The 18,549-nt window shown below is 57.1% G+C and overlaps 1 protein-coding gene across 1 annotated transcript in view; it reads left to right on the top strand.

The window, feature by feature from the left end:
• Positions 1-18,549, top strand: part of LOC119956250 (tetraspanin-5-like) — a 48,599-nt gene that overhangs the window by 22,049 nt on the left and 8,001 nt on the right. The window contains exons 5-7 of the mRNA XM_038783283.1: positions 3,652-3,777; positions 15,085-15,135; positions 17,335-17,454. Of these exons, the coding sequence (XP_038639211.1) occupies positions 3,652-3,777; positions 15,085-15,135; positions 17,335-17,454 (297 nt within the window). The remainder of the gene's footprint in view (positions 1-3,651; positions 3,778-15,084; positions 15,136-17,334; positions 17,455-18,549) is intronic.

Below are 18,549 nucleotides of genomic sequence, written 5' to 3'. Positions count from 1 at the left end.
CCTCTCTAGCCCTCCCCCTCTCTAGCCCTCCCCCCTCTCTAGCCCTCCCCCCTCTCTAGCCCTCCCCCCCTCTCTGCTCTCTGCCCTCCCCCTCTCTAGCCCTCCCCCTCTCTAGCCCTCCCCCTCTCTGCCCTCCCCCCTCTCTTCCCTCCCCCCTCTCTGCCCTCCCCCTCTCTAGCCCTCCCCCTCTCTTGCCCTCCCCCTCTCTTCCCTCCCCCTCTCTTCCCTCCCCCCTCTCTGCCCTCCCCCCTCTCTAGCCCTCCCCCTCTCTGCCCTTCCCCCTCTGCCTTCCCCCTCTCTAGCCCTCTGCCCTCCCCCCTCTCTGCCCTCCCCCCTCTCTAGCCCTCCCCCCTCTCTGCCCTCCCCCTCTCTCGTTCTGCTCCCTTCCCTCTCCCGCTCTGTGCTCCCTCTTTGTTTTATTTTTACATTTTTAAAAGAAATTCTGATCAAAGGGCAATTTAGAATGGCCAATCCACCTACCCTGCCCATCTTTGGGTTGTGGGGGTGAGGCCCACACGGGGAGAATGTGCAAACTCCACACGGACAGTGACCCAGAGCCAGGATCGAACCTGGGACCTCAGCGCTGTGAGACAGCAACTCCCCATTTTGATTGAATTCTGTATAATCCTTTAACAACATTTTGTATCTGCCAATAACCCCAAAATGAATCTCCAGCCCCGGTCCCTGTGCCCACCCTGGGCCCACCCCAGGGTCCCTGTGCCCACCCCTGGGCCCCTGTGCCCACCCCGGTCCCTGTGCCCACCCCCCGGTCCCTGTGCCCACCCCTGGGTCCCTGTGCCCACCCCCCCGGTCCCTGTGCCCACCTCTGGGTCCCTGTGCCCACCCCTGGGTCCCTGTGCCCACCCCTGGGTCCCTGTGCCCACCCCGGGTCCCTGTGCCCACCCCGGTCCCTGTGCCCACCCCCCCCGGTCCCTGTGCCCCCCCCCCCCGGTCCCTGTGCCCACCCCCCGGTCCCTGTGCCCACCCCTGGGTCCCTGTGCCCACCCCTGGGTCCCTGTGCCCACCCCGGTCCCTGTGCCCACCCCTGGGTCCCTGTGCCCACCCCCCCGGTCCCTGTGCCCACCCCCCCCCGTCCCTGTGCCCACCCCCCCGGTCCCTGTGCCCACCCCCCCCCGGTCCCTGTGCCCACCCCCCCCGGTCCCTGTGCCCACCCCCCGGTCCCTGTGCCCACCCCCCCCCGGTCCCTGTGCCCACCCCCCCCGGTCCCTGTGCCCACCCCCCGGTCCCTGTGCCCACCCACCCCGGTCCCTGTGCCCACCCACCCCGGTCCCTGTGCCCACCCACCCCGGTCCCTGTGCCCACCCCGGTCCCTGTGCCCACCCCGGTCCCTGTGCCCACCCCGGTCCCTGTGCCCCCCCTGGGTCCCTGTGCCACACCCGGTCCCTGTGCCCACCCCGGTCCCTGTGCCCCTACCCTGGGTCCCTGTCCCACCCCGGTCCCTGTGCCCACCCCCCCCGGTCCCTGTGCTCACCCCCCCGGGTCCCTGTGATCACCCCCCCGGTCCCTGTGCTCACCCCCCCCGGTCCCTGTGCTCACCCCACCCCGGGTCCCTGTGCCCACCCTGGGTCCCTGTGCCCACCCCTGGGTCCCTGTGCCCACCCCTGGGTCCCTGTGCCCACCCCTGGGTCCCTGTGCCCACCCCGGTCCCTGTGCCCACCCACCCCGGTCCCTGTGCCCACCCCCCCCGGTCCCTGTGCCCACCCCCCCCAGTCCCTGTGCCCACCCACCCCTGGGTCCCTGTGACCACCCCTGGGTCCCTGTGCCCACCCCCCCCAGTCCCTGTGCCCACCCACCCCTGGGTCCCTGTGACCACCCCTAGGTCCCTGTGCCCACCCCGGTCCCTGTGCCCACCCCAGCTCCAGTCTCACATTGACGGAATGCCGTGTATATACACACCGTCATAAACCTACCCCCGGATCCCACAATTCTCTCCTCACTGTGAATGCCCCCCCTCCCCGTCTAACTTGTAAATATTTCCTGCAGGAAAGTCACATCTGCCTTTAAACACTTCAGGTGAACAAATCCCTCGACCGACCCATTGAACCGCCGGACATTCCAGATTAAAGTCCGAACTCTTCACCTCCTCCTCTATTAATCTCCACCATCATCTCCAACTCCTAAACCCACCCAATTACCCCCACCCACCCAACCAACAGAAACCCACAGCAAACAGCCGCCACTCCGCCTGCGCCACCCCCCCTGCCCCCCTCTGCCCCACTGCCCCCTCCCCCCACTGCCCCCTCCCCCCACACTGTTCCCCCCCCCCCCACTGCCCCCCCTCCCCCACTGCCCCCTCCCTCCCCCACTGCCTCCCTCCCTCCCCCACTGCCCCCTCCCTCCCCCACTGCCCCTCCCCTCCCCCACTGCCCCCTCCCCTCCACCACTGCCCCCACTAGATTGGTGGAGTCGCAGATAGCGAGGAGGACTGTCAGAGAATACAACAAAATATAGATAGATTGGAGAGATGGGCAGAGAAATGGCAGATGGAGTTCAATCCAGGCAAATGCGAGGTGATGCATTTTGGAAGATCAAATTCAAGAGCGGACTATATGGTCAATGGAAGGGTCCTGGGGAAATTTGATGTCCAGAGAGATCTGGGAGTTCAGGTCCATTGTACCCTGAAGGTGGCAACGCAGGTTGATAGAGTGGTCAAGAAGGCATACAGCATGCTTGCCTTCATCGGACGGGGTATTGAGTACAAGAGTCGGCAGGTCATGTTACAGTTATAGGACTTTGGTTCGGCCACATTTGGAATACTGCGTGCAGTTCTGGTCGCCACATACCAGAAGGATGTGGATGCTTTGGAGAGGGTGCAGAGGAGGTTCACCAGGATGTTGCCTGGTATGGAGGGTGCTAGCTATGAAGAAAGGTTGAGTAGATTAGGATTGTTTTCATTGGAAAGACGGAGGTTGAGGGGGGACTTGATTGAGGTCTACAAAATTGAGAGGTATGGACAGGGTCGATAGCAACAAGCTTTTCCCAAGAGTGGGGGTGTCAGTTACAAGGGGTCACGATTTCAAGGTGAGAGGGGGAAAGTTTAAGGGAGATGTGCGTGGAAAGTTTTTTACGCAGAGGGTGGTGGGTGCCTGGAACGCTTTACCAGCGGAGGTGGTAGAGGCGGGCACGATAGCATCATTTAAGGGGCATCTAGACAGGTATATGAACGGGCGGGAACAGAGGGAAGTAGACCTTGGAAAATAGGCAACAGGTTTAGATAAAGGATCTGGATCGGCGCAGGCTGGGAGGGCCGAAGGGCCTGTTCCTGTGCTGGAATTTTCTTTGTTCTTTGTACTATGTACGTACTGTGTACGTTCCCTCGGCCACAGAAAAATAGTTTTCACTGAACTTTGGTACATGTGGTAATAAATCAAATCAAGTCTGTCAGTCTCTGTTTCCATCCCCTCCTCTCCCCTCTCTCTCTCTCTCTGTCTCTCTCTGGTTCCCTCTCTCTCTCTCTCTGTCTCTGTCTCTCTCTGGTTCCCTCTCTCTCTCTCTCTGTCTCTGTCACTCGCTGGTTCCCTACCCTCCTCTCCCTTCTCTCTCTCTCTCTCTCTCTCTCTCTCTCTGGTTCCCTCTCTCTCTCTCTCTCTGTCTCCACCCTGACCTCATGTTGTCCCTGTTCTTTTTCAGATGCAGTGTTGTGGAGCGGCTGGTTATGATGATTGGGACAAGAATGCTTACTTCAACTGTTCGTTGGAGAATGCTAGTCGCGAACGATGTGGCGTTCCCTTCTCCTGTTGCCTGCCTGACCCAGCGGTAAGAGTAAGAACCCAGTCTGTACTGCGATAATTCACTTTGACTGATGGAATAGCCATTTGGGAGGGATTGAGGAATGAAGTGAGAGAGACACGTGGAGAGACTGAGTCACAAAGAGCAAATGACCCAGAACCGATTTGTTAATGAGACTGGGGAGGGCTTTACTAATGGATATGACCAGATTAGCTTTTGTGTCATGTACAAAGAACAAAAGAACAAAGAAAATTACAGCACAGGAACAGGCCCTTCGGCCCTCCCAGCCTGCGCCGATCCAGATCCTTTATCTAAACCTGTCGCCTATTTTCCAAGATCTACTTCCCTCTGTTGCCGCCCATTCATATATCCTGTCTAGATGCTTCTTAAATGATGCTATCGTGCCCGCCTCTACCACCTCCGCTGGTAAAGCATTCCAGGCACCCACCACCCTCTCCGTAAAAAACTTTCCACGCACATCTTTAACTTTCTCCCTCTCACCTTGAAATTGTGACCCCTTTGTAATTGACACCCCCACTCTTGGGAAAAGCTTGTTGCTCTCCACCCTGTCCATACCTCACATAATTTTGTATACCTCAATCAGGTCCCCCCTCAACCTCCGTCTTTCCAATGAAAACAATCCTAATCTACTTAACCTTTCTTCATAGCTAGCACCCTCCATACCAGGCAACATCCTGGTGAACCTCCTCTGCACCCTCTCTAAAGCATCCACATCCTTCTGGTGATGTGGCGACCAGAACTGCACGCAGTATTCCAAATGTGGCTTAACCAAAGTCCGATACAACTGTAACATGACCTGCCGACTCTTGTACTCAATACCCCGTCCGATGAAGGCAAGCATGCTGTATGCCTTCTTGACCACTCTATCAACCTGCGTTGCCACCTTCAGGGTACAATGGACCTGAACTCCCAGATCTCTCTGTACATCAATTTTCCCCAAGACCCTTCCATTGACCATATAGTCCGCTCTTGAATTAGATCTTCCAAAATGCATCACCTCGCATTTGCCTGGATTGAACTCCATCTGCCATTTCTCTGCCCAACTCTCCAATCTATCTATATTTTGTTGTATTCTCTGACAGTCCTCCTCGCTATCTGCAACTCCACCAATCTTAGTATCATCTGCAAACTTGCTAATCAGACCACCTATACCTTCCTCCAGGTCATTTATGTAGATCACAAACAACAGTGGTCCGAGCACGGATCCCTGTGGAACACCACTAGTCACCCTTCGCCATTTTGAGACACTCCCTTCCACCACTACTCTCTGTCTCCTGTTACCCAGCCAGTTCTTTATCCATCTAGCTAGTACATCCTGAACCCCATACGACTTCACTTTTTCCATCAACCTGCCATGGGAAACTTTATCAAACGCCTTACTGAAGTCCATGTATATGACATCTACAGCCCTTCCCTCATCAATTAACTTTGTCACTTCCTCAAATAATTCTATTAGGTTTGTAAGACATGACCTTCCCTGCACAAAACCATGCTGCCTATCACTGATAAGTCTATTTTCTTCCAAATGTGAATAGATCCTATCCCTCAGTATCTTCTCCAACAGTTTGCCTACCACTGACGTCAAGCTCACAGGTCTATAATTCCCTGGATTATCCCTGCTACTCTTAAACAAAGGGACAACATTAGCAATTCTCCAGTCCTCCGGGACCTCACCCGTGCTCAAGGATGCTGCAAAGATATCTGTTAAGGCCCCAGCTATTTCGTCCCTCTCTTCCCTCAGTAACCTGGGATAGATCCCATCCGGTCCTGGGGACTTGTCCACCTTAATGCCTTTTAGAATACCCAAAACCGCCCCCTTCCTTATGTCGACTTGACCTAGAGTATTTAAACATCCACCCCTAGCCTCAACATCCGTCTTGTCCCTCTCCTTGGTGAATACCGATGCAAATTACTCATTAAGAATCTCACCCATTTCCTCTGAGTCCACGCATAAATTCCCTCTTTTGTCTTTGAGTGGGCCAATCCTTTCTCTAGTTACCCTCTTGCTCCTTACATACGAATAAAATGCTTTGGGATTTTCCTTAACCCTGTTAGCCAAAGATATTTCACGACCCCTTTTAGCCCTCTTTATTGCGCGTTTGAGATTCGTCCTACTTTCCCGATATTCCTCCAAAGCTTCATCAGTTTTGAGTTGCCTCGATTTTATGAATGCTTCCTTTTTCATCTTAGCTAGTCTCACAATTTCACCCGTAATCCATGGTTCCCTAATCTTGCCATTGCTATCTCTCATTTTCACAGGAACATGTCTGTCCTGCACTCTAATCAACATTTCCTTAAAAGACTCCCACATTTCAAATGTGGATTTGCCCTTAAACAGCTGCTCCCAATCCACATTCCCGAGCTCCTGCCGAGTTTTGTTATACTCTGCCTTTCCCCAATTTAGTACTCTTCCTTTCGGACCCCTCTTGTCCGTGTCCATGAGTATTCTGAAACTTACGGAATTGTGATCGCTATTCCCAAAGTAATCACCGACTGAAACATCAACCACCTGGCCGGGATCATTCCCCAATACCAGGTCCAGTATGGCCCCTTCCCGAGTTGGACTATTTACATACTGCTCTAAAAACTCTCCTGGATGCTCCTTACAAACTCTGCTCCATCTACGCCTCCAACACTACACGAATCCCGTTCAACGTTGGGGAAGTTAAATATTTGTAATGCTCAAAGAGGCTCCCAAAATGTTCCCCCAACCCCCTGGTATCAAAACTATTCATGAACAAGTTTATCCTCAAGATACAAACTCAGATTTATTTGTTTATGGGATGTGGGTGTTGCTGGACCAGTCTATTCCTGAGGGTTGACGAGTCAACCACATTGCTGTGGGTCTGGAGTCACGTGTCGGCCAGACCCGGTAATATAAATAATAATCTTTATTATTGTCACAAGTTAGCTTACATTAACACTGCAATGAAGCTACTGTGAGAAGCCCCTAGTCGCCACATTCCGGCGCCTGTTCGGGTACACAGAGGGAGAATTCAGAATGTCCAATTCACCCAACACCACATCTCTTGGGACTTGTGGGAGGAAACCGGAGCACCCGGAGGAAACCCACGCAGACACGGGGAGAACGTGCAGACTCCGCACAGACAGTGACCCAAGCTTTGAAGACCTCGACTGGAATCCCATTAGGGCCACAGGTCTTGTTTTCAAAGAACAAAGAAAAGCACAGAACAGGAACAGGCCCTTCGGCCCTCCAAGCCTGTGCCGACCATGCTGCCCGTCTAAACTAAAATTTTCTACACTTCCAGGGTCCGTATCCCTCTATTCCCATCCTATTCATGTATTTGTCAAAATGCCCCTTAAATGTCACTATCGTCCCTGCTTCCACCACCTCCTCCAGCAGCGAGTTCCAGGCACCCACTACCCTCTGTGTAAAAAAACTTACCTCGTCCATCTCCTCTAAACCTTGCCCCTCCCACCTTAAACCTATGCCCCCTAGTAATTGACCTCTCTACCCTGGGAAAAAGTCTCTGACTATCCACTCTGTCTATGCCCCTCATAATTTTGTAGACCTCTATCAGGTCGCCCCTCAACTTTCATTGTTCCAGTGAGAACAAACCGAGTTTATTCAACCTCTCCTCATAGCTAATGCCCTCCATACCAGGCAACATCCTGGTAAATCTCTTCTGCACCCTCTCTAAAGCCTCCACATCCTTCTGGTAGTGTGGCAGCCAGAATTGAACACTATTCTCCAAGTGTGGCCTAACTAAGGTTCTATACAGCTGCAACATGACTTGCCAATTCTTATACTCAGTGCACCGGCCAATGAAGGCAAGCATGCCGTATGCCTTCTTGACTACCTTCTCCACCTGTGTAGCCCCTTTCAGTGATCTGTGGACCTGTACACCCAGATCTCTCTGACTGTCAATACTCTTGAGGGTTCTGCCATTCACTGTATATTCCCTATCTGTATTAGACCTTCCAAAATGCATCACCTCACATTTGTCCAGATTAAACTCCATCTGCATCTCTCTGCCCAAGTCTCCAAATGATCTAAATCCTGCTGTATCCTCTGACAGTCCTCATCGCTGTCCGCAATTCCACCAACCTTTGTGTCGTCTGCAAACTTACTAATTAGACCAGTTACATTTTCCTCCAAATCATTTATATATACTACGAACAGCAACGGTCCCAGCACTGATCCCTGCGGAACACCACTGGTCACAGCCCTCCAATCAGAAAAGCACCCTTTCATTGCTACTCTCTGCCGTTTATGACCTAGCCAGTTCTGTATCCATCTTGCCAGCTCACCCCTGATCCCGTGTGACTTCACCTTTTGTACCAGTCTACCATCAGGGACCTTGTCAAAGGCCTTACTGAAGTCCATCCACTGCCCTACCCTGATCAATCATCTTTGTGACCTCTTTGAAAAACTCTATCAAGTTAGTGAGACACGACCCCCCCCCCCCCCTCCCCCTTCACAAAACCATGCTGCCTCTCACTAATATGTCCATTTGCTTCCAAATGGGAGCAGATCCTGTCTCAAAGAATTCTCTCCAGTAATTTTTCACCCATTTGATTGTCTGTTGCAGCTCTCCCAGGGTTTGTAACCCAGGGGACTGCACCTGGAGAGAATCACTGCAACTGTGGGTTTAAGCTTCATCTTTCCCAGCACTCTGCGAGTGGGGGGAGGCTGCGGGTGAGGTTGTTTAAGGGGGGGCCTTGGGAGTCCACACGGTCTTGCGTTTATTGGACGCCACAAACCTCTCCACCCTGTGACGTACCACAGAGGGGTCCTGTACCCCAGGGAGAGATGTCCCTGTCAGGAGCAAAGATGGTCCTGACTGCTTCCGGCCAGTTAGTTTCACCTCAGTACGGGCGATGCTTCTAAAAATGATTATTCAGAATAAACGATCATTTGGGATTTGGGCAAATCTGGGTTAATTAAGGCAAACCAGCATGGATTTGTTAAGGGCAAATTGTGTTGAAGTAATTTGCTTTTCAAGAGGTGACAGAGGGTTGGTGAGGGTCGTGCAGTTGATGTGGTATACATAGAATTTGAGAAGGCATTTGATACAGTGCCACACACCAGGCATGTGAGAAAGGATCTAACTCGTGGAATGAATGAGACAGTAGCAACGTGGATACAGAATTGGCTGTGTGACAGGCAAATGGTTAATGGATGTTTCTTGAGCAGGAGGACGTCGTGCTCTGGGCCGGCTGGACCTCGGCATGTAAGGGTCAGGTGGTGGCGGGGGGAGGAGTCCCCGACCCCGGGGGGGGGTCCGACCCCGGGGGCGGGGGGGTGGCAACCCCGGGGGGGCCTCCAATGTGGCCTGGCCCGTGATCGGGGCCCACCGATCAGCGGGCCGGCCTCTCTGGCTGGGGGCCTCCTTTCCTACACGCCGGCCCCTGTAGTCTTGCGCCATGTTGCGTCGGGGCCGGTGGGTTGAAGGAGGCCACTGCGCATGTCCTCGTTGGCGTCAGCGCAACTGTGCATGCACAGATCCCGCGGCTCCCAGTTCCCGCCGGGATCTGCAGCTGGAGCAGTGCTGACCCTCTGTAGGGGCCAGAATTAGGCGTGGGAGTGGCCCGTTCACGCCGTTGTAAAACGCAACGGCGTTTACGACAGTATGGACACTCTGCCGCGGGATTGGAGAATCCCGCCCAGGATTTATGATTATTTAGAAAGACATAGTTTGATTAAAGATAGTCAGCATGGCTTTGTGACGGGCAGGTCATGCCTCACAAGCCTCATTGAATTCTTTGAGGATGTGACGAGACACATTGATGAAAGTTGGGCAGTGGATGTGGTGGATATGGATTTCAGTGAGGCATTTGATAAGGTTCCCCATGGTAGGCTCATTCAGAAAGTTAGGGGGCATGGGGTACAGGGAAACCTGGCTGTCTGGATACAGAATTGGCCGAAAGAAGACAGCGAATGGTAGTGGATGGAAAGTATTCCGCCTGGAGATCAGTGACCAGTGGTGTCCCGCAAGGATCTGTTCTGGGACCTCTGCTCTTTGTGGTTTTTATAAATGACTTGGATGAGGAAGTGGAAGTGGAAGGGTGGGTCAGTAAGTTTGCCGATGACATGAAGGTTAGTGGAGTTGTAGATAGTGTTGAGGGTTGTTGCAGGTTACAGCAGAACATTGACAGGATGCAGAGCTGGGCTGAGAAGGGGCAGATTTTTAAAAAGGGTAAAAGCAAAATACTGCAGATGCTGGAAATATGAAATAAAAACCGAAAATGCCGGATAAAGCCAGCAGCTTCTGTGGTGGGAGACACCGAGGGCGCGATTTAACCAATGGGATCAAAGTCCCATCGCGGGCACACTTAGCCGCGAGTTCCTCGATGCTCACAGTTCCGAGGAACACATGGTTATAAAACGCCACTCACGGGGTCTGAGCGGGGAAGGTGCGGCAAAGACTGCACATATCCCCGTTCTCTACACTGAGGAGCTCCCCTTGCTGATACTCCTCAATGTAGCCAGAGATAAATGGTGTCCCGATCTCCTACGCCACCGACGCGACCCCCGAACCCCCCCAGGCCAACCCTATGGGAAGGTCCCTGCACCCACACCCCACCCAACACCCACACAGGGCACCCTCCCAGCCTGGCACCCAGACAGTGCCAAGGTGCCCAGGGGCACCACCCTGCCCAAGGGCCATGCAGCTGGGGGCCTCCGCGCCCTGGGGTGTCCGAGGCAAAGGGGAATGATCCCACGCCCCCTGGTACCTGGGGAATGTGCACAGAATGAAACAGCCCACATTCCAATTACAGAACATTCCGAGAGATCGCGTTGAGGGCTATTCGGGAGCAGCGTGACCATTCGATCGCCCAAAGGGTTTTTTAAAGTGTTTTTATTGAGTTTCCATGTCTTATATTTCACAACTCACGGGTTACACATTACAAACCGAGCCACAGTATGGAAAAAAGAAAAAGACAAAGAGAAATCAGCAGATATATTTCCGGCCAATTATCTTCCCTCCCACTGTGGCCGTGACCCTCGCTTTCGTCGGCTTTCACCTGATCCCAGTGTGGCCAGAGCTCATATATTTACAGGTGTCCGTTTAGTTTGGGCGTCATCGTATCCTCGGGCCAGTCTGCTGTGGCTTTGTCCCTCTCGTTTACATTGCCTGCCCTCACCCCTCACCCCTCCCGTGCCCCCCCCACCCCCGCATCTCCCCCCCTCACCCCCGCATCTCCCCCCCCGCATCTCCCCCCCCTCACCCCCGCATCTCCCCCCCCTCACCCCCGCATCTCCCCCCCCTCACCCCCGCATCTCCCCCCCCTCACCCCCGCATCTCCCCCCCCTCACCCCCGCATCTCCCCCCCCTCACCCCCGCATCTCCCCCCCTCAACCCCCGCATCTCCCCCCCCCGCATCTCCCCCCCCCTCACCCCCGCATCTCCCCCCCCGCATCTCCCCCCCTCACCCCCGCATCTCCCCCCCTCCCCCGCATCCCCCCTCACCCCCGCATCTCCCCCCCCTCACCCCCGCATCTCCCCCCCCCCTCACCACCGCATCTCCCCCCCCCCTCACCCCCGCATCTCCCCCCCCGCATCTCCCCCCCCCCACCCCCGCATCTCCCCCCCCTCACCCCCGCATCTCCCCCCCGCATCTCCCCCCCCTCACCCCGCATCTCCCCCCCCTCACCCTCGCATCTCCCCCCCCTCACCCCCGCATCTCCCCCCCCTCACCCCCGCATCTCCCCCCCTCACCCCCGCATCTCCCCCCCCTCACCCCCGCATCTCCCCCCCCGCATCTCCCCCCCCTCACCCCCGCATCTCCCCCCCCCTCACCCCCGCATCTCCCCCCCCTCACCCCCGCATCTCCCCCCCCCTCCCCCCCGCATCTCCCCCCCCTCACCCCCGCATCTCCCCCCCCTCACCCCCGCATCTCCCCCCCCTCACCCCCGCATCTCCCCCCCCCTCACCCCCGCATCTCCCCCCCCCTCACCCCCGCATCTCCCCCCCCCTCACCCCCGCATTCCCCCCCCTCACCCCCGCATTCCCCCCCCTCACCACCGCATCTCCCCCCCCCTCACCACCGCATCTCCCCCCCCTCACCCCCGCATCTCCCCCCCCTCACCCCGCATCTCCCCCCCCCTCACCACCCGCATCTCACCCCCGCATCTCCCCCCCCTCCCCCCCGCATCTCCCCCCCCTCACCCCCGCATCTCCCCACCCGCATCTCCCCCCCCTCACCCCCGCATCTCCCCCCCCTCACCCCCACATCTCCCCCCCTCACCCCCGCATCTCCCCCCCCCTCACCCCTCACCCCTCCCGTGCTCCCCCCCTCACCCCCGCATCTCCCCCCCCTCACCCCCGCATCTCCCCCCCCTCACCCCCGCATCTCCCCCCCCCTCACCCCCGCATCTCCCCCCCCCTCACCCCCGCATCACCCCCCCCCCTCACCCCCGCACCTCCCCCCCCCTCACCCCCGCATCTCCCCCCCCCTCACCCCCGCATCTCCCCCCCCCTCACCCCCGCATCTCCCCCCCCTCACCCCCGCATCTCACCCCCGCATCTCCCCCCCCCCCCCCCCCTCACAAGAGAGAGAAATGTGCTGGATTTTCTACTGTTTAGATCGGGGTGGGTCCAGGAAGGCCAGTGATAGGTTGGAGCTGTGATGGATTGGATACAAGTGAAATGTACTGATTAAGGTAAACATGAGAATAAATTACTTCTCACAGAGGGGCGTGAATCGGAATTCGCTACCCCAGAGTGCGGTGGATGCTGGGACAGTCAGTAAATTTAAGGAAATAGATTTTTAATTAGTAATGGACAGGAGGTGGAGGGGAGCGTTCCCAGTCGGAAGGTGGAGGGGAGAGTTCCCAGTCGGAAGGTGGAGGGGAGAGTTCCCAGTCGGAAGGTGGCGGGGAGCGTTCCCAGTCGGAAGGTGGAGGGGAGTTCCCAGTCGGAAGGTGGCGGGGAGAGTTCCCAGTCGGAAGGGGCAGGGGAGAGTTCCCAGTCGGAAGGTGGCGGGGAGAGTTCCCAGTCGGAAGGGGCAGGGGAGAGTTCCCAGTCGGAAGATGTAAACACATAGACACAGACATCGGGCGAAGCATACGGAGTGTAGCACTACTCAGCAGAGAAGATGTGTGGAGAGATCAGTTCAGTCCATAAAGAGGGTCATTTAGGAGTCTGGTGACAGTGGGGAAGAAGCTGTTTTTGAGTCGGTCCGTGCGTGTTCTCAGACTTCTGCATCTCCTGCCCGATGGAAGAAGTTGGACGAGTGAGTAAGCTGGGTGGGAGAGATCCTTGATTATGCTGCCCGCTTTCCCCCGGCAGCGGGAGGTGTAGATGGAGTCAATGGATGGGAGGCAGGTTTGTGTGATGGACTGGGCGGTATTCATGACTCTCTGAAGTTTCTTGCGGTCCTGGGCCGAGCAGTTGCCATACCAGGCTGTGATGCAGCCCGATAGGATGCTCTCTATAGTGCATCTGTAAAAGTTGGTAAGGGTCGATGTTGCGCCGACCTGTGAAACCAGCTGAAGCCTATCTGACCTACACTATTCCATTTTCATCCATATGTCTATCCAGTGACCACTTAAATGCCCTTAAAGTTGGCGAGTCTACTACTGTTGCAGGCAGGGCGTTCCACACCCCTACTGCTCTCTGAGTAAAGAAACTGCCTCTGACATCTGTCCTATATCTACCACCCCTCAATTTAATGCTATGTCCCCTCGTGTTGGTCATCACCATCCGAGGAAAGAGACTCTCACTGTCCACCCTATCTAACCCTCTGACTATCTTATATGTCTCTATTAAGTCACCTCTCAGCCTTCTCCTCTCTAACGAAAACAACCTCAAGTCCCAGAGCCTTTCCTCATAAAACCTTCCCTCCATACCAGGCAACATCCTAGTAAATCTCTTCTGAACCCTTTCCAAAGCTTCCACATCCTTCCTATAATGTGGTGACCAGAACTGCACGCAGTACTCCAGGTGCGGCCCCACCAGAGTTTTGTACAGCTGCAGCATGACCTCGTGGTTCCGAAACTCAATCCCCCTACTGATAAAGGCTAGCACACCATATGCCTTCTTAACAGCCCTATTAACCTGGGTGGCAACTTTCAGGGATTTATGTACCTGGATGCCGAGATCTCTCTGTTCATCTACACTACCAAGAATCTTGCCATTAGCCCAGTACTCTGCATTCCTGTTACTCCTTCCAAAGTGAACCACCTCACACATTTCCGCATTAAACTCCATCTGCCACCTCTCAGCCCAGCTCTGCAGCTTATCTATGTCCCTCTGTATCCTATAACATCCTTCAGCACTATCCACAACTCCACTGACCTTCGTGTCATCTGCAAATTTACTAACCCATCCTTCTACACCCTCTTCCAGGTCATTTATAAAAATGACAAACAGCAGTGGCCCCAAAACAGATCCTTGCGGTACACCACTAGTAACTGAACTCCAGTATGAACATTTGCCATGCTGAATTTCCTTAGTTTGCTGAGGAAGTATAGGCACTATTGTGCTTTCTTTGTGATAGCGTTGACGTGGGTGGACCAGGACAGATTTTTGGAGATGTGCATCCCTAGGAATTTGAAACTGCTAACCATCTCCACCTCAGCCCCGTTGATGCTGACAGGGGTGTGTACAGTACTTTGCTTCCTGAAGTCAATGATCAGCTCTTTAGTTTTTTCCACGTTGAGGGAGAGATTGTTGTCGTTACATCACTCCACCAGGCTCTCTATCTCCCTCCTGTTCTCTGTCTCATCGCCTGGGTGCTGCATTTCAGGGAAGATGTGAAGGTGTTAGAGAGAGCGCACGAAAGACTCAGAAGGATGGTTCCAGGGCTGAGAAGCTTCAGTTACAAAGATAGATTGGAGAAGTTGGAGAAGGGACGGTTGAAAAGAGAATTGATCGATGTTTTCAAAAGCCTGAGGTGGCTGAACAAGAGTAAATAGAGAGAGGTGGTTCCCATTGGAGGAGTCATCAACAGATTTAAGATAATTGGGAACAGAAGCGATGGAGACACGAGGGTAAAGCTTTCCACGCATCGAATGGTTGGGGTCTGGAATGCCTTGCCTGAGAGTGTTGGAGGCAGATTCAATCACGGCGTTCGAGAGGGAACAGAATGGGCAGAATTATAGGGCGAAGGTGGAGGAGGGGCACGAGGTAAATTGCACCTTTGGAGAGCTGATAAACGATGGGCTGAATGGTCTTGTGTGTTGTGAAAATTCTGTTCCCGAGAGAGAATTAGCACCGAGGGGAGGAGGGGACCCAGTGAGAATCAGAAAGGGATGTCAGTATAATGATCATTCTCTGCCGTTAAAGCTGCCGTTAAAGCTCGCTCTGGTTAAAATTTGAAACAATTTCTCTTTTACTTTTACAGCAGAACGTGGTGAACACGCAGTGTGGTTACGATATCCGATCCAAGACGAAGGTACTAATCCCAACCCACATTGCCCCTGTGCATGCACCCTGATATGACTCAGGATTATACGGACTATGGGCGCTATTCTCCGACCCCCACGCCGGGTAGGAGAATCGCGGGAGTGCCGGGCGATTCACGCCACGCCGCCCTGGCACCCGCACGCGATTCTCCCACCCCCCCCCCCCCCCCAAAAAAAACGGCGTGTCGCGTTTTACGACAAGCCGCTCGGAGAATCGCCGCTCGCCGTTTCTAACGGTCGAGCGGCGATTCTCCGGCCCGTATGGGCCGAGCGGCCTGCCTAATCCGACCGGTTCACGCTGACGCCAACCACACCTGGTCGCTGCCGGCGTGAACAGCGCGCGAACGCTGCGTATGGGGCCTGTGGGGGGGGGGGGGGGGAGAGAATTGAGCACCAGGGGGGTGCTCAGGAGGGGTCTGGCCCGCGATCGGTGCCCACCGATCGTCGGGTCAGCGTCTCTAAAGGACGCACTCTTTTCCCTCCGCCGCCCCGCAAGATCCATCCGACATGTCTTGCCCGTGGGGAGGACGGCAAACGTGCATCCGCGGGTGATGTCATTTAAGCACCGCCGGCCGCGTCATTTACGCGGTGCCGCTTTGACGCGGAGCCAAGGCCCGGCGCGCGAGATTGACACGGCGCCGCTCCTAGCCCCCTGGGGGTGGGAGAATAGGGGGTGAGGAGCGGCCTCCGACGCCGGAGTAAAACACTCCGGTTTTCACTCCGGCGTCGGCACTTTGGGCGCAATTCTCCGCACTCAGCGACGGTGCGGAGAATAGCGGGGGTCGTAAATTTTTACGGACATGCTGGTCTGACGCCCTCCCGCTATTCTCCCCCCCCCCCCCCCGCGCGCCCAACTCCCGACACGAATCGCTGCCGCCGTTTTTTTACGGCGAGCAGCGATTCTCAGCTGGCCGATGGGCTGAGTTCCCAGCCCTTTACGGCCGTTTTTACGAACGGCAAACACACCTGGTCTGGCCGTTCGTAAAAACGGCCGTAAAGTTCGGATCTTGGCAACCATGGCACCGATTGGCACGGCAGTACCACGGCCGTGCCAAGGGTGCCATGGGCCAGCGATCGGTGCCCACCGATCGCGGGCAGCGGGTCCGATTCCCGCGCATTCTTTGTCCTGACGCCGCCCCGCAGTATCACTTCGCGGGGCGGCTGAGGGGCATCCCGGCCCGCGCATGCGCGGGTTTTGCGCAAATGCGCGATGACGTCATCCGCGCATGCACGGGTTGGAGTCTTCCAATCCGCGCATGCGCGGCTGACGTCATGTGACGCGTCAGCCGTCGCAAACTCTGGCAAGCGGGCTTAACGAAATTCGTTAAGCCCGCGATGCCGGAGTTCACGGCCGCGGCATACTAGCCCCGACCGGGGACCAGAATCGGTACCCGGTCGGGAGGGGGGAGGCTGGCGTCAAACCCGCCCGTTTTTGACGCCAGCCTTACAATTTCTCCCTGTCTGGGAGAATCGCGCCCAATGTCTCCGTTTGGGAGAATTGCGCCCCTGCTTCCTGAGGGTTTAATATTCTCGGCTCTCATCCTGTATCAAAGGGATTCAACCTGTCCAGTCTTCTGTTAGACGTGCTCACAATTCCAAACTCCACCTCGCGGAAGAGGGAATTCTGACAGTGGAACTGATCTCCCCACCAACAGCAGGAGGTGCTGTTACCGTGGCACAGATAGTCCACGTACCCAATTAATGTTTTCTGATTAAGGGGCAATTTAGCGTGGCCAATCCACCTACTCCGCACATCTTTGGGTTGTGGGGGCGAAACCCACGCAGACACGGGGAGAACGTGCAAACTCCACACGGACAGTGACCCAGAGCCGGGATCGAACCTGGGACTCGGCGCCGTGACACAGCAGTGCTAACCACTGCGCCACCGTGCTGCCTTAGTCCAAATCTCCACCAGCACTACGGCTTCACAGTGCCAGGGTCCCAGGTTCGATTCCCCGCTGGGTCACTGTCTGTGCGGAGTCTGCACGTTCTCCCCGTGTCTGCGTGGGTTATTATTAAAACTGTTTGGAGCCCCAGGTTGTGAATGAGAGGAGAGAATTGAAATGGGAAAGGGAAGGAAGTCGGAACGGGGGGGGGGGGGGGGGGGGGGGGGGGGCGAGACGGGAATGGGAATTGGGAGACGGGAATGGGGTGACACCTGCAGTAAAACAAGTTCTTGTCCTTTTCAGGGTACGGTAAAGGACAGTCTGGTCATTTACACCAAGGGCTGCGTCGAGGCCTTTGAGGACTGGCTGCCAAAGAACATCTACGTTGTGGCTGGGGCTTTCCTCGTCATTGCCTTTCTGCAGGTCAGACACAAACTCTCAGCACAATCTGCAACACATTAGTCATGTTAATCTCGATGGGGTTCCACCCACACCGACTCTCGCCAAAAACTGCCCCACCACCCCCGCCCTCGCCATCCCCGGACCAGTCCCCCCCGCCCTCGCCCCACCACCCCCGCCCTCGCCCCACCACCCCCGCCCTCGCCCCGCCACCCCCGGACCAGTCCCCCCCGCCCTCGCCACCCCCGGACCAGTCCCCCCCGCCCTCGCCACCCCCCCGGACCAGTCCCCCCCCCCGCCCTCGCCACCCCGGACCAGTCCCCCCCGCCCTCGCCACCCCCCGGACCAGTCCCCCCCCCCCCGCCCTCGCCACCCCCGGACCAGTCCCCCCCCGCCCTCGCCACCCCCGCCCTCGCCACCCCCGGACCAGTCCCCCCCGCCCTCGCCACCCCCGGACCAGTCACCCCCCCCCCGCACTCGCCACCCCCCGGACCAGTCCCCCCCCCCCGCCCTCGCCACCCCCGGACCAGTCCCCCCCCCGCCCTCAGCCACCCCCCGGACCAGTCCCCCCCGCCCTCGCCACCCCCGGACCAGTCCCCCCCCCGCCCTCGCCACCCCCGGACCAGTCCCCCCCGCCCTCGCCATCCCCGGACCAGTCCCCCCCGCCCTCGCCATCCCCGGACCAGTCCCCCCCCGCCCTCGCCACCCCCGGACCAGTCACCCCCCCCCCACCGCCCTCGCCACCCCCCGGACCAGGTCCGCCCCCCCGCCCTCGCCACCCCCCCGGACCAGTCCCCCCCCCGCCCTCGCCACCCCCGCCCTCGCCACCCCCGGGACCAGTCCCCCCCCGCCGCTCAGCCACCCCCGGAACAGTCCCCCCCCGCCCTCGGGTGCCACCCACGGCAGGACCAGTCCCACCCCGCCGCCCTCGCCACCACCCGGACCAGTCCCCCCCCGCCCCGCGCCACCACAGCCGGAACCAGTCACACCCCCCGCCCTTGCCACGCGCCCCGGACCAGTCCCCCCCCCGCCCTCGCCACACCCGGACCAGTCCCCCCCCCGCCCTCGCCAACCCCGGACCAGATCACCCCCGCACTCGCCACCCCCGGACCAGTCCCC

The sequence above is a fragment of the Scyliorhinus canicula genome, chromosome 22 (genome assembly GCF_902713615.1).
Source record: "Scyliorhinus canicula chromosome 22, sScyCan1.1, whole genome shotgun sequence".
In the NCBI taxonomy this organism is placed as follows: domain Eukaryota; kingdom Metazoa; phylum Chordata; class Chondrichthyes; order Carcharhiniformes; family Scyliorhinidae; genus Scyliorhinus; species Scyliorhinus canicula.
Note: the sequence above shows the minus strand (reverse complement) of the source record. Positions and strands in the feature narration are given on the sequence as shown.